We start from the raw sequence: 19,480 nt of genomic DNA on the forward strand, positions 1-19,480 counted from the left end.
ATAAACGTACTCTTCGGTTTTTCGTTTTTATCTCATCCCGAAGCTGCAATCTCCCGTCAGACTTATTGTTAAATTAAGCAAAATCGGAAAACTTTTGATATTTCAGATTTTTAGATGTCTCGATCTATTAGTCAATTCAATCCTGACTGAAAGCTTGCTACGATCTCAATCCTAGATTACTTTCCGCCAAATAAGTAAAAGCTTTTCAGCTATAACTTCAGTGATATGCAAATACTGAATGTCACTGTAATTTCCAAGGACGTGAGGCACATATCTTTAGTCAAAAATTAACTGAATTATTATTTTGACAAAAATTGAAAAACCCATATTAAAACAAAACTAAATTTGCAGATTGTCAGTTGTTATCAATCAAATTTCTGTGACCGTAAAAGTACTTATTCTTAACCTTCGATGAAAAATTTCGAAGTAAAAGTTTGTACAACTAATCTACACGAAAAGCGTTTTTATTATAATAAAAACTCGTTTTGTGTAGATTGGTAGTACAAGTATTTACTTCAAAATTTTTCATCGATTGAGAAAAAGATGTAATTTTACGGCCACATAGTTTTGATTGAAAAGAACTGGAAATCTGCAAATTTAATTTTGTTTTATTATGGGTTTTTCAATTTTGTCAAAATAATAGTTCAGTTAATTTTTGGCTAAATATATGCGCCTCACGACCTTGGGAAACACAGTGACATTCCGTATTTGCATATCACTGAAGTTATAGCTGAAAAGCTTTAATTTATTTGGCGGAAAGTAATCTAGGATTGAGATTGTAGCAAGCTTTCAGTCAGGATTGAATTGACTAGAAGATCGAGACATCTAAAGTTTTCCTAGAGAAATATCTAAAGTTTTCCGATTTTGCTTATTTTTACTATGGGTCTGACGGGAGATTGCTGCTTCGGGATGAGCTGAAAACGCAAAACGGAAGAATGCGGTTATCTAACACTTCAATTTTTCTGGTGAATGGAAAACAATCTGATAACCCAAGAAAATTATTTGTGCGCGGTCAAATTTGGCATGTTTTTTCCCTTCCGGGTACTCACGAAACGTTAAGAGACCTCAATTTGCAGTGATTGACACCGAATAATGTCCGGAAAATAAATGTTGGAAAGCAGCTAGTTGACACACAGCAATTTCTAAGCGTTTTATTGTGAAAGATTGTCAACCCCCGGTTTCAGGATATAACTTGTAGATCGTCAGGAACAAGAATGTTTGACCTGTCAGTTTGTCAATTGAGAGCTGGATAATGATAATTGTATTTTAACCCTCCGGGTGTATGTTTTACTATTCATTCCCCCAATTTTTACTGGAATATCATACCCCGTAATGACATCTAGAAATCCAAAAATATGCTATTAGAAGATTTAGTATTTCAAGTAATTTTCTACACGGTTTACCGTTTGAGATAGTTTAAAAATCCGAACACGTGATGTTCTTTAATTCTATGATTATAGTTAGTTAATCAATTACCGAAAGAAATTTGACAGAAATTGACTAAATCTTTTGAAGTCTGTTGTTTTTGATAGATAAAGAGAAGTAATAAGAGTCTATGTATTGCTATCTTCTAGGTTTACTTCGAAAAATCGATTGAAATGACATGAGCAATATGCGATGAAAAGACATGATTTTTTTCTAAATTAGAGTCCAAATGTTGATTTCTCATGTTAAAGTGAGTTTGGAACGTTGACTGGCGGCATCTGAAAAACGGAGCAAGATATAATATTGATTGAATTGAGTTTTAAAGGGAACTCTCTTTCGTATGTGAAAGTTTTGAAAGATAAACAGAGTTTTTGCGAAGGAGCTTGAAATTTTTTTGCATAAAATAAGAACCTTCTTGTTCTAACACTTTTTCGTCTGAATTTTAATTTTGTTTTGTTTCAGGAAGCGAACCAGTTTCCGATGAGCCAGATGTGTACTACATGAGCTTCAGCCTATGGTCGGAATTAGTAGGGTTTTCCGAGGTGAGGAAATAAAGGAAAACAATTCTAAAAGTACAACCAAAAGCAAAATCGAAAAAAATCCTAACAATTTTATATACTCTACAATAACAAAAATTGCATCTTTTACCGCGATTGACCAATGAAATTAAATTTCTGATACTTATAAGGAAACATTTTTATATCGGCCAGCATTGTTTTCCGTCTTGATCGGAGTAGCGTAGCCAATGAGGAGTAAACAAATCACCGAAACTTGAAATTTTAGTCCCGCCATTTGCTAATTCCTTTAATAATGTGACTGATTATATGAGGGAAAAACCAAATCAAACATATGACTTCAAAATCGAACATAATTAAAAGATTGTAGTATTTGTATTATTGTAAGCAAGTTTTTTGATTTCTTATAATTTTCTTACAAATTTTTAGAATTTTACCTTGCCTGCTCTTTTTCATTTTTTGGAACTAAATGTACGGCGTGAAACAGTGACTATAAACCGAGAACATGTCAATTAAAGTTACAAAAATTTCAAGTGGCTAGACTGATGCTAAATCTTATGCCTATATTATAAGCCGATTTTCAGGCGCCCCTGTCCTCGTTAAAAATTTGCTATTATGCAAAAGTCTTTTGTGAATACGATCAATGCAACTTTTGGCAATTAAAGTCACGATTGCTTAACTTTCAATGATAATAACTGCAAATCTTACAAAAATTTACTGCTTTTTGAGCGGTAAATTATTAAAGTAATGCTAAGTTTAGAAGTGAAATTATTTTCAGCTCTTTCTGTGACAGAAGTTAAATGGTTTTGCTTCAACGAGGAAAAATGTGAATACCCCGGACCCACGTGTCAGAGCTTTTCAGTAGAATCCAAGGGTAAAGCCTTAAATCAGTACTGAATCATAAATTCTGCTCACAGAAAATTCAGAGTGTGAGTCAAAAAGTTTTCATTCTGCTCAGAGAAAATTCACTGAGTTTTTTCATACTGTGAAGAATTAATGGAGAAAGACGCTCTGTATTTACCACGATCAGCTCAAAAAGTGTCATGATCAGAGTACTTGTCATGAAAAAATAAGGAATGAAAAGATTCTGAATCATCGCTGAAGTTGTCTCTGAGGTTCGTCCGGGACGCCAATGACCTCAGCTCTTCCCACTAAAATTTGCCTGAAATTTTTTACTATAAATTTAGTTTTTAAAAAAAGATCACATGAAGGAGAGGCGCGTCGAGTACTCAGATTCATCCGTGTGGTCGGCTGAGTGTGGTAGGAATTGCTGTGATTGCGGTGATTGAGATGAACAAAGTTTCAAAAAGAAAAGGCAGCTCAATGTGATACAAAACTCTGAATAAAAACTCAATTTAATCCTAAGAGATACGGGAGCGCTGTGAAATATTGTTTTTTGCCGTAGTTCACAACAAACATTATATAATTTTTGTTGAAAACTCAACCCAGGATGAGAAATTGTTTGAGTGTTCCGGGCGTGAAGAAAAATTAAACTATGAAATTGAATCAGCCATTTTGTTTCACGATCAAGTGACTTCGTGCAGTTTTTTTAATAACCTTTAGGGAACTTTGTTCTTTTTTAAAATCGGGAAACAGCAAAAAGCCAACTGATGAATCTTGGGTTGTGATAGCTGTATCAGAGCCTGAATATTGTTTAATTTAGAAACTTCCAGTGTATATTCTTTATTTGGAACTCTTATATTCCAAAACGATGTTATCAAACTCGATCACAATCACATGTTGCAAATTCACCAGACAAAACTCTGCTTCTTAACGTATCCAAGTCGAGATTTTTCTTGAAAAAATTGTAAGAAAAGCGCTGACGGCCGCAGAAAAAATATTTTTCAGTGGATAAATGTAACAAAATTTTCCAATTAATGTGCTGAATATTCATCACATTTCCTAAATAATTTCAACGCTGGTCAACACATTAACTGGATAATAAAGTAAGATTCTTCCGCTGAAAAATCTGTTCTTCAGCGCTTCATGCGCACATTCTTTTTATGGGTAGAGCAAAGTATTTGTTTAAATCTGCTTATATATCTGGAATACATTTAGCGCATTTCTTAGAAAAATTTGCGCTCACAACCGCTAACATCTTGACTCTGTTATTTGTTCTACAAATCATTGGGAACCTACTCCCACTAGCCACCGTAAACAGAAAACAAAACTTTTTCCCTCATCATCTGTGTGTGGAAAACTGTGCTCAGAAAGCAAAGGAATGAACAAATGGTAGTTTTGAAAAATATGGAAATAAGCCCTCCATATATTCAATGGGTTCAAATCAATATGAATATGCGAAAACAACTTTTAAGTTATCTTTTTAAAAATTGATTTTGCTTGCAAAATCTCTTCAATGGGAGTCTTGGTGATCTGAACAATTTTTAATCTCCCAATTCTCTCTCTCTCTCTCTCTCTCTCTGTGTGTCTGCCTGTATGTCTCTCTGTCTCTTCACGAAGACTTCTTGGGCCAATTCATTTCCGAGACCAGAAAATTTCCTTGAGACATGTTTACCCCTCTCTCCATGATCTCAATCTTCACAGATAGTCTCCCGTAGGGCGCTATATTTATTGCGTTTGGGCATCTGGCTGTCAAGAATCCTCCACCGAAGCCTCTCATCTCCCCTGGCCCGTGGTCGATAGTCGTGGCAATCACTTTGGTCTTGAAGACACAATCGAATGCCACAGCACTCGATTCAGTAATACCGGTGAACAATCGACCCGTGTGGAAGTCGATCGAACATTGATTGGGCTTCAGGAAAGCTGTGCCAGAGATGATGTCCACTGGCAGCATCGGGGCTACCAGAAATTCTGCATCGCACACAAACTTGCTGCCCATGCAAACTGGCAAGGTCTTTTTACTCAGGAGTCGGTTATGCTTGCCCTCCGCATGGTACACTGTCCCGTCATACTTCTGTAGTGGCACGGGGTACTGTTCTGCTAACTCCTTGAACTTGAGGTTTACCCCACTGCCGGTGTCCATTACAGTTCTTCTTTCAGCTCCACCAATATCAGCTTTCACTAGTATCGATGGGCCGCCACTTTCTCCCACTGAAGTTCCTTTTGAGGATCCGAAGCAGACCTGGGTGGAATATGTTCTCGCCGATCCTCGTTTAATTGTTCCTTCTTATTTGGACAATTTCTTGAATAGTGCCCTTTCTCATGGCATGCATAGCACTCAATGTCATGCTTCGCCCTTTCGCTCCTTTCTGGTCGCTGAGGTTTCATTGCCTGGAAACCATTGTTCATAATCTGCATCATTTCCTCCTGCATCTTAAGGGACTGCACAAGTGATGATTGAAAAGAATTGAGAGCAGAATTTTTTTCCCAAGTCTGTACCCTCAACGTCCACATATCGTACACCAACAGCTTGGCGGCTGTATCTCTGAGCCTTAATCTTGGTCACTGCTTCTAGATTAAGTGCTCTCTGGTACGCTGCATTCAGCGTTGCGGGTTCCTCCCGCTGCAGGTGCCCCCTATCCGGGTCCCCCATTCATTCTTTGAAGGTCTTCTTCGCAGCCAAGTCTCTTGCATCTGCCGCTAGAGCTGCATTGGCCGATTCACAAACTTTCCGCATTCGTCGGTAGAAATCAACAATCTACTCAGACTCCCCTTGTTGCAAACTCTTGAATTCTGCCCTGGCCGTCTTCAAGTTTGGGTAGTCTCCGATCCTTTTCCTCAACTCATTGAGTTGAATCTGGAGTTTTGGTGCTGGTTGTCCTGCTTCCTGTTGCAGGAACTGCGCCAGGAGTATGTAATAATCGTCAATTGCATGACAAGTCAAGCATGTTGGCAGAGTTCTACTTGAATGAGCGTCATTCCACCCGTTCGCTCGACTGACAGCATGGAACTGTCTCGCCCAAAGGTTGAAAGAGTTGAAGAACTTCGAAGGGAACTTGCTGTGTATTTGGACCTGGGGGCCTCCTGCCGCTGGAGCCACTGCAGCGCCGCCACTTCTTCCCGCTCCAGATCCTGGTTGTGCCATCTGAAGCTGAAAATCGTCTCCTTCTTCCTCACAGCAGCCTTTCTGGGACCACCACTGTAAGATTAACTTTTGCGTGCTCAAACACGTTCTTGGGAGCAAGAGCCTCCTTCTGCTGGGTCTCGCGCTCTTCTGGCCTTTTCACGGGTTCCTGTGCTTCTCCTCTGCAAGGTGGCAACCTCACTTCTGCTGTTGGCTACTGGACTAGGAAGAAGAGGAGAGTTGCAGCTAGAAGATTGAGTTGAAGTCTTCTGGAGAGGGTAGCTGGACAGAGGGCCAAGTCCGTTGTTGAAGCTCCAAAAAGTCCGAAACAAACGATTTTGAATTCTTCAGAGTCCCTCTTTTATCCTACTTTTCCATATGCCTTAAGTTTAGCCAATCAAAAGCATTGACGCCGGAACTCTGCTTCTTTTTATTTTGGTAATTCGTACCGCATGGAGCATGAACTAGGAATTACCGGCCTTCTCCTCAGCATCGTTTCCTTTTTATTCATGCATACAAATTCAATCAAAATCACATTCCCATATCTCAAGTAAATTACATTTTTATAAACTGCATATATGTGTTTTTACTAAATGAGGAGTATGAAATTGGTACTGCGAAAAAAAGGTAATATAGTTTGTTTTACGGTGTATTCAACCACCTGAGCCTCGCTTTCTTGCAGATTTTTCTTTACAAAATAAAAACTACATTTCCTATTCAACACTTGCTTTTATATTTTGTTTGGTTTATTCACTTTGACGAGTTGGTGGATCTTGCATAAACTACAACTGGATACAATCAACATAGCAAGAATTCAGCAAGATCATTGCGTCAGTAAGAAGAGAAAAACAAAATTTAAAAGACATTTTTAGACTGCATATAAATATACTTTGTTCATATATGTTAGTGAATTAATCTTGTTTTTACTTATTTCTTTGTTCAAGCGAATAGCGCTTGACTCAGGTTTATTTCTTATTTTAGTATATGAGGTTATGCAACAATTATTTTAGTGCTATATTGCGTCTACTTTTCGATCTTACAGCTATTAACGACATTAATTAGCCAACAGTTAATGTGAGCTCATAACTCTGGACTGCTGTTCACGGCAATGATTCTCATTGGATGTGGGATATTAGAAAAAATCACTGGATGGCTTTGGCGGTAGAGCCCTGATGCTCGTATCCCTCAATTGTGTTTTTTGTTAACAAACAATGATTGGAAAAAATTCTCTTTTCAGATTGCTTTTTAGCTATCTCTCCTTTTTGCGAAAATTGAGACTGTTGAAAAGATCCACAGTTTTTTGCTAACAATTGACAATTTTTGCACTACTAAATTTAATTCCATTCCCGGTACTCGTTTAATTGTACGTAATCATTTCAAAACAAAAATCTTTCTTGTATGATCTTGCAGGACTTTTTCTGGAAAGTTTAGCAGGAGTATGCACCCTGGTTTAACTTCCCAACAAAGCATCGGCACAGTTTTCTATTTGAAAAAAATTCAGTCAATCGATCAGATGTATTTTTATAGCAAGAAATATTGAATATTGTAAAATCCCGCCAATGAATTGTAACGACTTCAAAAAAGCACGGAAATGTTGACGAGCATAAGTTCATTGAAATGTAAACTTTAGGTTGAAAAAAAATAAATAGGAGCAGCTGTTTTGGATTCAGCAAGAGACAGTCTAGGAAATGTAAACCAGCAGGCTAAACTTGGCGTGTGTGGAGGAATCAAATGTCATATTGAAAGTCAAACTTGAATTTCTAAATCTAATAGAACTCAGCGTAAAATCAAACATAGCATGATCGTTAACGAGCTAAATACTTATCAACAACGCGCTCAATTCTGATAATAAACGAGCTGATATTTTTATTAAGTTGGAAAAAGGCGAGAGCGTAAGTTTGCTGTATCCGTACCCGCATGCAAGTACAAATTGGCAGTCTTTAAAAGAAAAGCAAACGCCTGATCGCAGTTGGAAAACATGCGATTTATTTTCAGAAGTTTAAAAAGTTTCAATGTGCGTCCATCGTCTGAAAGTGTTGACCAGGTGATTTGAAAATTACGCAAAAGATGAGGTACCTAAAGGCAAATGGCTGCTCTCATGCATGGTTAAGACAATTTGCAACCATGTCACCACCCGGGTCGAGGTTTTTGGGTGAAATTTTGTAAAAAATGCGGTGAATGCGGTAAATATTTGTAAGAAATGCGGTGATTGCGGTGAACGCGGTGAAAAGAAATAATTCACCGCGATTCACCGCATTCACCGCAAAAAGATGTAAGAAATACGCGGTGAAAATTAATTTTTTCACCGCATTTCACCGCATTTCTTACAAAAATTCTCCGCCAAAACTCGACCCGGGCATTAAGCAGAAAAGTGCACACTGAAACTCTTTGACGAAGCAATAGAGAAAAACAAATTTACCGCGAATTTCACATTTTTACATTTTTCAATTTTGTTAGACCAAACTAAAAATAGATTTGCAATAGTAGCTTTAAGGAAAATTGGTCCTTTATTTCCCTGTGAAACTGTAAGGCTGAATTATCCGGACATCTTCGGTTCCAAATGCAATACGGAAACAACTGGCTGGACGATTCAGTGACTCATGAAGTGAGTGACGTTTGTATGTATCAATCATGGGTTCTTCAAGGAAAGAAACAAGTGCGGCGTTATGGACGAGTGGACAGCTCTAATAACAAGTAATACTGTTTTTTCTCTACAACCTCGTCTCCCCTACATGAGTGTGTGTGTGTGTGTGTGTGTATGTGTGTGTGTGTATGTGTGTGTATGTGTGTTTGTGTATGTGTGGGTGCGCGCGCGCGTGTGTGTGTGAATATGTCTATGTGTGGGTGAATATGTGTATGTGTGTGTGCGTGTGTATGTGTTTGCATAAGTGTGTGTGTGTCTGTATGTGTGTGTATGTGTGTGTGCGTGCGTGTGTGTGTGTGTGTGTGTGAGTGTGTGTGTGTGTGTGTGTGTGTGAATATTTCTATGTGTGGGTTTATGTGTATATGTGTGTGTATGTGTGTGTGTATGTGTGTGTTTGTGTATGTGTGTGTGTGTGTGCGCGCGCGTGGGTGTGTGTGTTTGTGTATATGTGTGTGTGTGTGTATGTGTGTGTGAATGTGTGTGTATATATGTGTGTGTATGTGTATGTGTGTGAATTTGTCTATGTGTGGGTGTATGTGTATATGTGTGTGTATGTGTGTGTATGTGTGAGTATGTGTGTGTGTATGTGTGGGTGTGTATATATAGGTTTGTGTGTGTTTATGTGTGTGTATGTGTATGTCTGTGTGTGTATGTGTGTGTATGTGTGTGTGTGTGTTTTTGAGTCTGATGTATTTTTTGTGGGTTTTCTTGTCTTTGCTTTTATGTGCTTTGTTTGGTGTTGTGCATTTGATGCCGTTGTGGCTGTCCTTGTTGAGGTTTGTATTGTTGTTAAAACTTAGCACTTTTTTGCTGTTGGTGTTGTTTTTATTGTTGTTGTTGTTGCCGTTACTGCTGCTGGTAATCTTTAATGCTGTTACTGTTGTTGTTATTGTTACTATTGTTATTGCTGTTGTTGTCGTTGATGTTGTTGTTAATGTTGTTGATGTTGTTGTTGTTGTTGTTGTTATTGCTGGCGTTATTTTGTTGTTAATGCTCTTTTGATTGTTGTCTTTGTCGTTGTTTATGTGCTGGTTGCTGTTCCTCTTATTATTCTCTGCAATTTTGTTGTTTTCGCTGTCAATGTTGCTGTTATTGACATCGATTTAGTTGATTCGGTTTTTTGTTGCTGTGGTTTTGTTGTTGTTGTTGTTGTTGTTTTTGTGGCTGTTGCTTTTGTTGTTGTTGTTTTTGTTGTTGCTGTAGCTGTTGCTGTTCTTCCTGTTTTTACACCTACCCCCCACCTTCCAGTCTTTTTACGTAAAAATTGATTGCTTTCAGTTTTACATTGCAGTATTTGTATTTCTTTTGATATTTCTGAAGAATTCAGGGTTTGTACTGCGCAACTCTTTGAGTCGTTTCCGGTTTTCTACCGGCTAGGTTTGTTGTTTTCGTTGTTATTGCGGTTGTTTTTGTTATTGCTGAGTTTATTTTTGTTGCTGCTGTTTTTTATGCCTTTGTTGCTTTTTAAAGTGGCGTTTGTATTTCCTGATATTATTCCTAATGCTTTTCTTGTTTTCGCGGTAAAAATGTTGCTGTTGATTTTGCTTCAGATTTTGCTCTTGAGGCTGATGTGGTCCATTTTTGTGTTTGTTGTTAGTGCTTCCTTTTCGGAAGTTGTTTTTGTTGTTGTTGTTTATGCTGCTGTTTTTGTTTTTGTTCACTTTTTATTGTGACAGATATTGCCAGCGTCGTTGTTTTTGCTGATGGGGCCGCTGTTGTTGCTGTTGTCGCTTTTGTTTTTGCTGTTTTTTTTGTAGAGAGTGCCGTGGCTGCTTTTGTTTAAATGGCGATGTTTTTGTTGCCACTTCTTTTGTTGACGATGTTATTGCTGTTGTTGTTGTTGTTGTTGATTTTCCTGCTATTGTTGTTGCTGTCGTTGTTATTGTTTTTGTTGTTTTTGTGGTTGTTTTTTGTCGATTTTGTTCCTGCTATTATTTCTAATGTGTTTTGTTGTTTTCATGGTCGTTGTTGTTGTTAACAGCGTTGTTCTTGCTTTTGTTGCTTTTGTTGCAGTCATTGTTGCCTATGTTGTATATGATGGTTTCAGAGTCGTTTCATTGACGATGATGATGTCGTTGTTGTTGTTGTTGCTTCGCTGTTGTTGTTGTTGTCGTATTTGTTGTTTTCGTTGTTGTTCTCTTTTTTTCTTTGTGATCGTTCTTGTTACATTTGTTGTTGATGTTGCTCTCGTTTTGTTGTTGTTGTTGTTGTTGTTGTTGTTGTTGTTTTAGTCGTTTTTGTGGTTGCGGATTTTGTTGTGGTTACGATTGTTGTTTGATTGTTTTTATGGTTGTTGTTATTGATGTTCTTTTTTGTTGATAACGTCGTTTCTCTCACTTTTAAGGATGATGCGGTAGTTGTTGTTGTTGCTTTAGTTGTTCTTGCTCTTTTTTTGTTGTCTTTGTTGCTGCTGGCACTTTTGTTGATTTTTAGTTTTTTCTTCAGGCTCGTTGTTGTTGATAGTATTTTTACGGTTGTTTTCGCTTTGGATGAGGCTCTTGCTGTTGTTGCTGTTGTCATTTCAGCCGCTATCATTGTTGTCATTGTTGATGTTCGTGTTGTTGTTAGTGTTGTTGTTGTCTTGTTTTGTTGTTGTTACTATTTTTGTTGCTGCTGTAGTTGCTGTTGATATTTATGTTGTTGCTGGTGCCACTAGTGTTGTTTTTGATATTGATCTACTGATGTTTATATTTACTAATGTTGTAGTCGGTATTGATCTTAGTTTATTTGTTGTTGAGGTTGCTTTGGCTTCTGTTGTTGTTTCTCCGTTGCTGTTTTTTATCCTGATGTCGTTTCTGGCGGTGTTGTTGTTGGGCTTGATCTTGTTTAACTAATTTTCCTGCTGTTGTTGTTGTTACTGTCGATGTCGTCGTTGCTGCCTTTGTTGCTGTTGTTCTGGTTGTCGTTGTTAATGCTGTTACTGTTGTTATTGCTGTTGCGGTTGTTGTTGCTGTTAATGTTTTTTATGATTATGTAATTGCCGCTGCTGTTGTTGCTATTGCTGCTATTGTTACAACTTGAAGAGGAGTATTTTGATTCTACAATTTTTTTTGCTGAAGCAAGTTAGTTCATGGCTTTTGATTTTTGCTTTCGAACATTGACTTCTGTTCTAGAATGCTGACTTCTGTTTCCGAATTTTGAGCTTTAACAGTAGCTTAGTTACTAAAACATTTTGATAACGAACTGCTCATAATACTCATGGTGAAAAGGGAATCTTGAGCAGTTTTCTTCCCATAACAGTCTCTTCTCCCTATTCAAACAACCGACATTCCCCGCATACGCCCCCACCTCACATACCCCCGAATATTACCTCACTCGTTGTTCAAAACATTGTCTGCAGTCTCATTCGGCTATTAATTTCTTTGTTAGTTCTTTTCTGTTACATTTTTTGAAGATATTTAGGTTAGTTGTTATATTGCACGACTCTTCGAGTTGTTTCCGGTATTCTACCGGCTATGTTTGTTTCTTGCTGTTGTTTCTGGTTTTTTGTACTTGGTGTTGTCGAAATTGTTGACGTAACAGATGCTGTTTTCTTGTTCTTGTTGTCTTTTTTGTTCTGGTATTATGGTTGCTGCAGTTTTTGTTGCTATTAACCTAATTGTTTGATCTGTTTTTTTACAATTTTTTCTTGCTGCTACTAGTGTTGTTGTTGTTGTTGTTGTTGTTGATGTTGCTCTTGCTGCTGCCGTTACTGTTTTATCTATGGTTTTGTTCCTTTTGATGTTGCTGTTGTTTTTCTTGTTATTGTTGTTGTTGTTTGTCATTGTTGTTGCCGTTTTTGTAGCTGTAAATGTCAATGTTGTTTGCCTGATTATGTAGCTACTGGTGCTCGTGTTATCCTTGCTGTTGATGTTGCTGTTGTTGTTGATAACGTTGTTATTGTTAGTATTGTTTTTGTTGCAGTAGCTAACTGCTAACTTGTTCTAATTGTTTTGTTGTTGCCCCGTTGTTCTGATCATTGTCGTTGTTGTTGTTGTTCCTGTTATTTTGGTTATTTTTTTGTTGTTTTTGTCGTCGAAGTTAATGTTGTTTACCCTGATGCATCCAGTGTTTTCTGTTGTTGCAGCGGTTTTATTGATGTTGCTGATAATGACGGCCTAGCTGTTGTCCTCGTCTTCGTTGTTGTTGTTCTTGTTATGATTCCAATTTTATCAATATTGAGGGTGTTGTTGATTTTTTGTTGCTGTTTATGCCATTGTTTGTTTCGCTGTACGTTTTGTAGTTGTTGCTGTTGATGTTTAAGTTCATGTTATTAATGATGTTGATGTTTTTGTTCTTGGTGTCGTTTGTTCGTTGGTGTTGCAGATGTTCCTGCTGTTTTTGTTGTTATAAAAGCTGATGTTGTTGTTGTTCTGTTATTGTGGCTGTCGTTGTTGAAATTTGTGTTGTTATAGGTGAGGCGGTTGTTGTTGTTCGTGCTGTTGTTGTTGTTGTTGCTGATTTTGTTGCTGCTGTTGTTGTTTTACGGTTGTCGTTGTTGTTGATGTTGATATTGCTCTTGAGGTTGTTGTCGACGTCGTCGTCCTTACTGTCGTTGTGATTGTTATTGTTACTACTGTTGTTGCTATATTGTAAAGCAGTATTGGTGGAGCTTCTTTTTATTGATAATTTTTTGGAGTGCGTTTGAAAGAGGATGCAATGCCGCATGTGGAAACTGAGCGTATAAGTCAAAAGGCTGAACAACTTGAAGAACAGAGAGAGAGAGAGAGAGAGAGAGAGAGAACCAAAGAGAAGAGAGAGAGAGAGAGAGAGAGAGGGAGAGAGTTAATTTTGTTCATATCGCGTTTTCGAGAGAGTGAGAAAAGTAGGTTTGAAAAATATTTTTGCTAAGCGAGCGAAATATTCTGATTGCGAGCGGCTTTTTCAAAGCAGCTTTTTAAAAGTTTTTTTCTTTACTTTTTTGGTTATGTGGTTTTCCTAAACCATCTTAACAAGTAACTTTAAGATTGGGAGTCTTTTTGACCATTTTAATCATATATGAGTGTTTTATATGCAATCTTGAGCAACTTCTGTAATTTCGCCGTCATAAACGCTTTTTTAACGGTTTTTCTACTCCTTCATATTTTCAGTAGCTGATTGTTTAAAATGAGCTTGTGTGCTTGCTTTCGTGGACTTTTGACATCGGCAATATCATTTTAAGTTTGTTCAAACAAACTTAAATTGGTCTAACTTTTCAAAGTTTTTTTTGCCTTGCTCTTCCGTTTTTTCTGACTTCTAAAATATTTTTACTTTTTTTAATGTTAACTTAAAGTTGTTGACAGGGTTATTGTTTTTAAGCCCAAACAGTTAAAGTTTTGATATCACATGTTTTTATCAAAAAACTAATTTGATCGGCCTTTTTTTAAGTTGTTGTTCTTGCTGAAGTTTTATGTGTTCTACTGTCCATTTTTGTGTCGGTTAGCTGCCTAATAGATCAGCAGGATCTGCTTTTTGAGGTTTGCTGGGAACAGTTTTTTCTGACACTTTGCAGTTTTCAAAAAAGTTTATTAACCAATTAACAGATTTTTTTAAGGATTTTTTCTTCAACTAATACTTTTTGCTCAGTTTCTCTGCTTTTTTGAGATGTATTGTTGGGTATTATTATTCTACCGTTTGATAGTCAACTGTTGAGGTAAGTTATTTCATTGAAGACAATCTATCATACACAATGCTTCTAGAAATGCAAAATACAATATTCGCAAGAAAACTTTTTCATAATTTGTTTTTTCCTGATAACTTGTTTACTCCGGCTGTTGTTTCAAATTCAATAGTATGATTAGATAAATAGTTGTACCAGATAATAGTAGGCTAGTGTAAGTTATATTTTACACCGAGTCGATTCCGGAGTCCTTAGGCTATGTTTTTTGACGGCTATGATGTTCTCACACTTTTTTCATGACTTTTAGCTTTCAAAATAAAATAAACAAATAAAATGGGAATCAGTGGGCATCAAGTAACCAAAATCAGTGGTCATCAAGTTTCATGAGAGGCCGATTGCCGCGTTTAGTCGTTCTTCAAATGCTCAGAGTGATGAAACCACTGGGAAGGCTTTAATTCAATGTTAAATGGTCATTTCAGCAGTTTTTTATTTTTGGAGTTTTGTAATAATTGATAAAGGCATCTTGCATGAAATAGTTATTTTACATGACCATCCAAAGGGATATAAGTTTTGAAACTCGAAACATAAACACACAAATTTATACAAATTTTAACGTTTATTTTTCATTTTATTTGAAAGTTTTTGTCATTTTCGAGTTTTCTCAGTCCTAGGTGCCAAGAAACCTCATCTAGGGTTAAATAAGAGGTTACTGCATAGTTTCTACGGGTAATGGAATGGTTTTCAACAATTTAATATAACGAAATTGAGCAATTTTTTCGATAAAATTTGCATTTTTTTTCAATTTTTTTAAACTATTTATTGTCATTAATTAAATTTTTCCATTTGCAGGAGCCAGGAAGGCTCTTATAGGCTTAATACTAGGTTACTGAAAAACTTTCATTGGCCAAGGAATGGTTTTCAACATTTTTATATGACAAATATTGGCTATTTTTGGACAAAAGTTGCAAACTCTTCAATTTTCTCTAAATTTTGGACTTTCATTTTTTGTTAAATTTCTCTAGTTTATCTACTTTTATTGGATAATAAATCTCTTTCAAGGCTTGTGCGTGAGTGTTTAAAGCGATTGAGTTTTATTATTAGCCTTCAATATAAAAGCTTCAAAAGTTTTAGCAATGATTATTTTTTTGTTTAGTTTGTTTGATTATTTTAGTTTCTCAACTTTTGAGATTGTATTTTTGGCTGGGATTGTTCAATTGATCTGCTGGTCAGGTACCTTAGTTCTCAATTTTTTATTAAATTCTTTGGATCTCATTTTAGGACATGTCATGATATGCTTTAAGTCTTCCTCTCGTTGTAGTTTCATTGTCAGTTTGTTGTTGTATTTGTTGTTCTTGCTGTTGTGGTTGTTGTCGCTGTTATTGTTGTTTTTGTTTTTCCTGCTGTTGTTGATGATGTTGCCATTATTTTTGTTTTTGTTGTTGTTTTTGTAGTTGTCCCTTTTCTTTGTACTGTTGTTGTTGTTGATGATGTTGTTGTTGTTGTTGTTGCAGTCGATGTTGTTGATATTCCCGTTGGCGTTTGGTTGTTTTTGTGCATGTTTTTGTTATTGACGTCTTTGTTTTTGATACTGCTGCTTTTCTTATTGTGTTCTTGCAATTGCCGTCATTGCTTTTTTGAAGTTGTTCTGGTCTTTGTCGCTGCTGTAGTTGTTTCTGTTGTAGCTTTTGTTGCTGTAGATTTTCTGCCGCCGTTGTTTTTGTTGGTCTCATTGTTTTGCTTTCTGTTGGTGTCTTTGTTGCCCTTTTTGTTGATATTGTTGTTTTCTTTTTTGTTTTTTTTTGTGTTACTGTTGTCGTTTCTGTTGCTGTGGTTTGTCTCCTTGACGTTGTTGTGTTGTTATTTTTATTTTTGTTGCTATTGATGTTGTTTTTTTTTGTTTCTCCTGCTGTTGTTGTTGTTGTTGTTGTTGTTGCTGCTGTTGTTGTTGTTACAGTCGATGTTTTTTATGGTATTCCCGTTTGCGTTTTTGTTGTCTTTGTGCATGTTTTTTTATTGACGTCTTTGTTGTTGATACTGCTGCTTTTCTTATTGTGTTCATGCAGTCGCTGCTGTCGTTTTTGCTGTTGTAGCTTTTGTTGCTGTAGATTTTCTGCCGCCGTTGTTTTTGTTGGTCTCGTTGTTTTGCTTTCTGTTGGTGTCTTTGTTGCCCTTTTTGTTGATATTGTTGTTTTCTTTTTTGTTTTTTTTTCTGTTACTGTTGTCGTTTCTGTTGCTGTGGTTTGTCTCCTTGACGTTGTTGTGTTGTTATTTTTATTTTTGTTGCTATTGTTGTTGTTGTTGTTGTTGTTTTTGTTTTTCCTGCTGTTGTTGTTGATGTTGTTGTTGTTGTTGTTGTTGTTGTTGCTTTTTTTGTTTTTGTTGTTGGTGTGGCTATTGTTGTTGTCGTTGTCGTTTTTGTTGCTGTGGTATGGCTCATTGATGTTGTTGTTTTGTTGTTTTCTTGTTTTTGTTTTTGTTGCTATTGTTTTTGTTGTTGTTGTTGTTGTTTTTGTTTTTCCTGCTGTTGTTGATGGTGTTGCTATTATTTTTGTTGTTGTTGTTTTTGTAGTTGTTGTTGTTGTTGTTGCAGTCGATGTTGTTGATATTCCCGTTGGCGTTTGATTGTTATTGTGCATGTTTTTGTTATTGAGGTCTTTGTTTTTGATACTGCTGCTTTTCTTTTTGTGTTCTTGCAGTTAACGTCATTGCTTTTTTGATGTTGTTCTGGTCTTTGTCGCTGCTGTAGTTGTTGCTTTTGTAGCTTTTGTTGCTGTAGTTTTTCTGCCGCCGTTGTTTTTGTTGGTCTCGTTGTTTTGCTTTCTGTTGGTGTCTTTGTTGCCGTTTTTGTTGATGTTGTTGTTTTCTTGTTTGTTTTTTTGTTCCTGCTGTCGTTTCTGTTGCTGTGGTTTGTCTCATTGACGTTGTTGTGTTTTTATTTTTGTTATTTTTGTTTTTGTTGCTATTGTTGTTGTTGTTGTTGTTGTTTTTGTTTCTCCTGCTGTTGTTGATGATGATGTTGTTGTTGTTGTTGATGTTGTTGTTGTTGTTGTTGTTGTTACAGTCGATGTTTTTGTTGGTATTCCCGTTTGCGTTGTTGTTGTCTTTGTGCATGTTTTTTATTGACGTCTTTGTTGTTGATACTGCTGCTTTTCTTATTGTGTTCATGCAGTCGCTGCTGTCGTTTTTGCTGTTGTAGTTTTTGTTGCTGTAGATTTTCTGCCGCCGTTGTTTTTGTTGGTCTCGTTGTTTTGCTTTCTGTTGGTGTCCTTGTTGCCCTTTTTGTTGATGTTGTTGTTTTCTTTTTTGTTTTTTTTTCTGTTACTGTTGTCGTTTCTGTTGCTGTCATTTGTCTCCTTGACGTTGTTGTGTTGTTATTTTTGTTATTTTTATTTTTGTTGCTATTGTTGTTGTTGTTGTTGTCGTTTTTGTTTCTTCTGCTGTTGTTGATGATGTTGTTGTTGTTGTTTTTGTTGTTGTTGCTGCTGTTGTTGTTGTTGTTGTTGTTGTTGTTGTTGTTACAGTCGATGTTTTTGTTGGTACTCCCGTTTGCGTTTTTGTTGTCTTTGTGTATGTTTTTTATTGACGTTTTTTGTTGTTGTTGTTGTTTTTGTTTTTCCTGCTGTTGTTGATGGTGTTGCTATTATTTTTGTTGTTGTTGTTTTTGTAGTTGTTGTTGTTGTTGTTGCAGTCGATGTTGTTGATATTCCCGTTGGCGTTTGATTGTTATTGTGCATGTTTTTGTTATTGAGGTCTTTGTTTTTGATACTGCTGCTTTTCTTTTTGTGTTCTTGCAGTTAACGTCATTGCTTTTTTGATGTTGTTCTGGTCTTTGTCGCTGCTGTAGTTGTTGCTTTTGTAGCTTTTGTTGCTGTAGTTTTTCTGCCGCCGTTGTTTTTGTTGGTCTCGTTGTTTTGCTTTCTGTTGGTGTCTTTGTTGCCGTTTTTGTTGATGTTGTTGTTTTCTTGTTTGTTTTTTTGTTCCTGCTGTCGTTTCTGTTGCTGTGGTTTGTCTCATTGACGTTGTTGTGTTTTTATTTTTGTTATTTTTGTTTTTGTTGCTATTGTTGTTGTTGTTGTTGTTTTTGTTTCTCCTGCTGTTGTTGATGATGATGTTGTTGTTGTTGTTGACGTTGTTGTTGTTGTTGTTGTTGTTGTTACAGTCGATGTTTTTGTTGGTATTCCCGTTTGCGTTGTTGTTGTCTTTGTGCATGTTTTTTATTGACGTCTTTGTTGTTGATACTGCTGCTTTTCTTATTGTGTTCATGCAGTCGCTGCTGTCGTTTTTGCTGTTGTAGTTTTTGTTGCTGTAGATTTTCTGCCGCCGTTGTTTTTGTTGGTCTCGTTGTTTTGCTTTCTGTTGGTGTCCTTGTTGCCCTTTTTGTTGATGTTGTTGTTTTCTTTTTTGTTTTTTTTTCTGTTACTGTTGTCGTTTCTGTTGCTGTCATTTGTCTCCTTGACGTTGTTGTGTTGTTATTTTTGTTATTTTTATTTTTGTTGCTATTGTTGTTGTTGTTGTTGTTTTTGTTTCTCCTGCTGTTGTTGATGATGTTGTTGTTGTTGTTTTTGTTGTTGTTGCTGCTGTTGTTGTTGTTGTTGTTGTTGTTGTTGTTGTTACAGTCGATGTTTTTGTTGGTACTCCCGTTTGCGTTTTTGTTGTCTTTGTGTATGTTTTTTATTGACGTCTTTGTTGTTGATACTGCTGCTTTTCTTATTGTGTTCATGCAGTCGCTGCTGTCGTTTTTGCTGTTGTAGCTTTTGTTGCTGTAGTTTTTCTGCCGCCGTTGTTTTTGTTGGTCTCGTTGTTTTGCTTTCTGTTGGAGTCTTTGATGCCGTTTTTGTTGACGTTGTTGTTTTCTTGTTTGTTTTTTTCTGTTACTGTTGTCGTTTCTGTTGCTGTGGTTTGTCTCCTTGACGTTGTTGTGTTGTTATTTTTGTTAATTTTGTTTTTGTTGCTATTGTTGTTGTTGTTGTTTTTCTTTCTCCTGCTGTTGTTGATGATGATGTTGTTGTTGTTGTTGTTGTTGTTGTTGTTGTTGCTGTTGTTGTTGTTGTTGTTGTTGTTGTTGTTGTTGTTAAGGTCGATGTTTTTGTTGGTATTCCCGTTTGCGTTTTTGTTTTCTTTGTGCATGTTTTTTATTGACGTCTTTGTTGTTGATACTGCTGCTTTTCTTATTGTGTTCATGCAGTCGCTGCTGTCGTTTTTGCTGTTGAAGTTTTTGTTGCTCTAGAATTTCTGCCGCCGTTGTTTTTGTTGGTCTCGTTGTTTTGCTTTCTGTTGGTGTCTTTGTTGTCGTTTTTGTTGATGTTGTTTTCTCGTTTGTTTTTCGTTGTTGTTGTCGTTTCTGTTGCTGTGGT

General features: G+C 36.5%; 1 protein-coding gene across 1 annotated transcript in view; it reads left to right on the forward strand.

Annotated features, from left to right (window-relative positions):
* LOC142352112 (uncharacterized) overlaps positions 1–8,602 on the forward strand; it is a 45,961-nt gene extending 37,359 nt beyond the window's left edge. Inside the window, exons 9-10 of the mRNA XM_075404484.1 lie at positions 1,888–1,967; positions 8,435–8,602. Of these exons, the coding sequence (XP_075260599.1) occupies positions 1,888–1,967; positions 8,435–8,602 (248 nt within the window). The remainder of the gene's footprint in view (positions 1–1,887; positions 1,968–8,434) is intronic.
* The last annotated feature ends 10,878 nt before the right edge of the window (positions 8,603–19,480 follow it).

The sequence above is a fragment of the Convolutriloba macropyga genome, chromosome 13 (assembly GCF_964194025.1).
Source record: "Convolutriloba macropyga chromosome 13, txConMacr16.3, whole genome shotgun sequence".
NCBI classification, from domain to species: Eukaryota; Metazoa; Xenacoelomorpha; order Acoela; family Convolutidae; genus Convolutriloba; species Convolutriloba macropyga.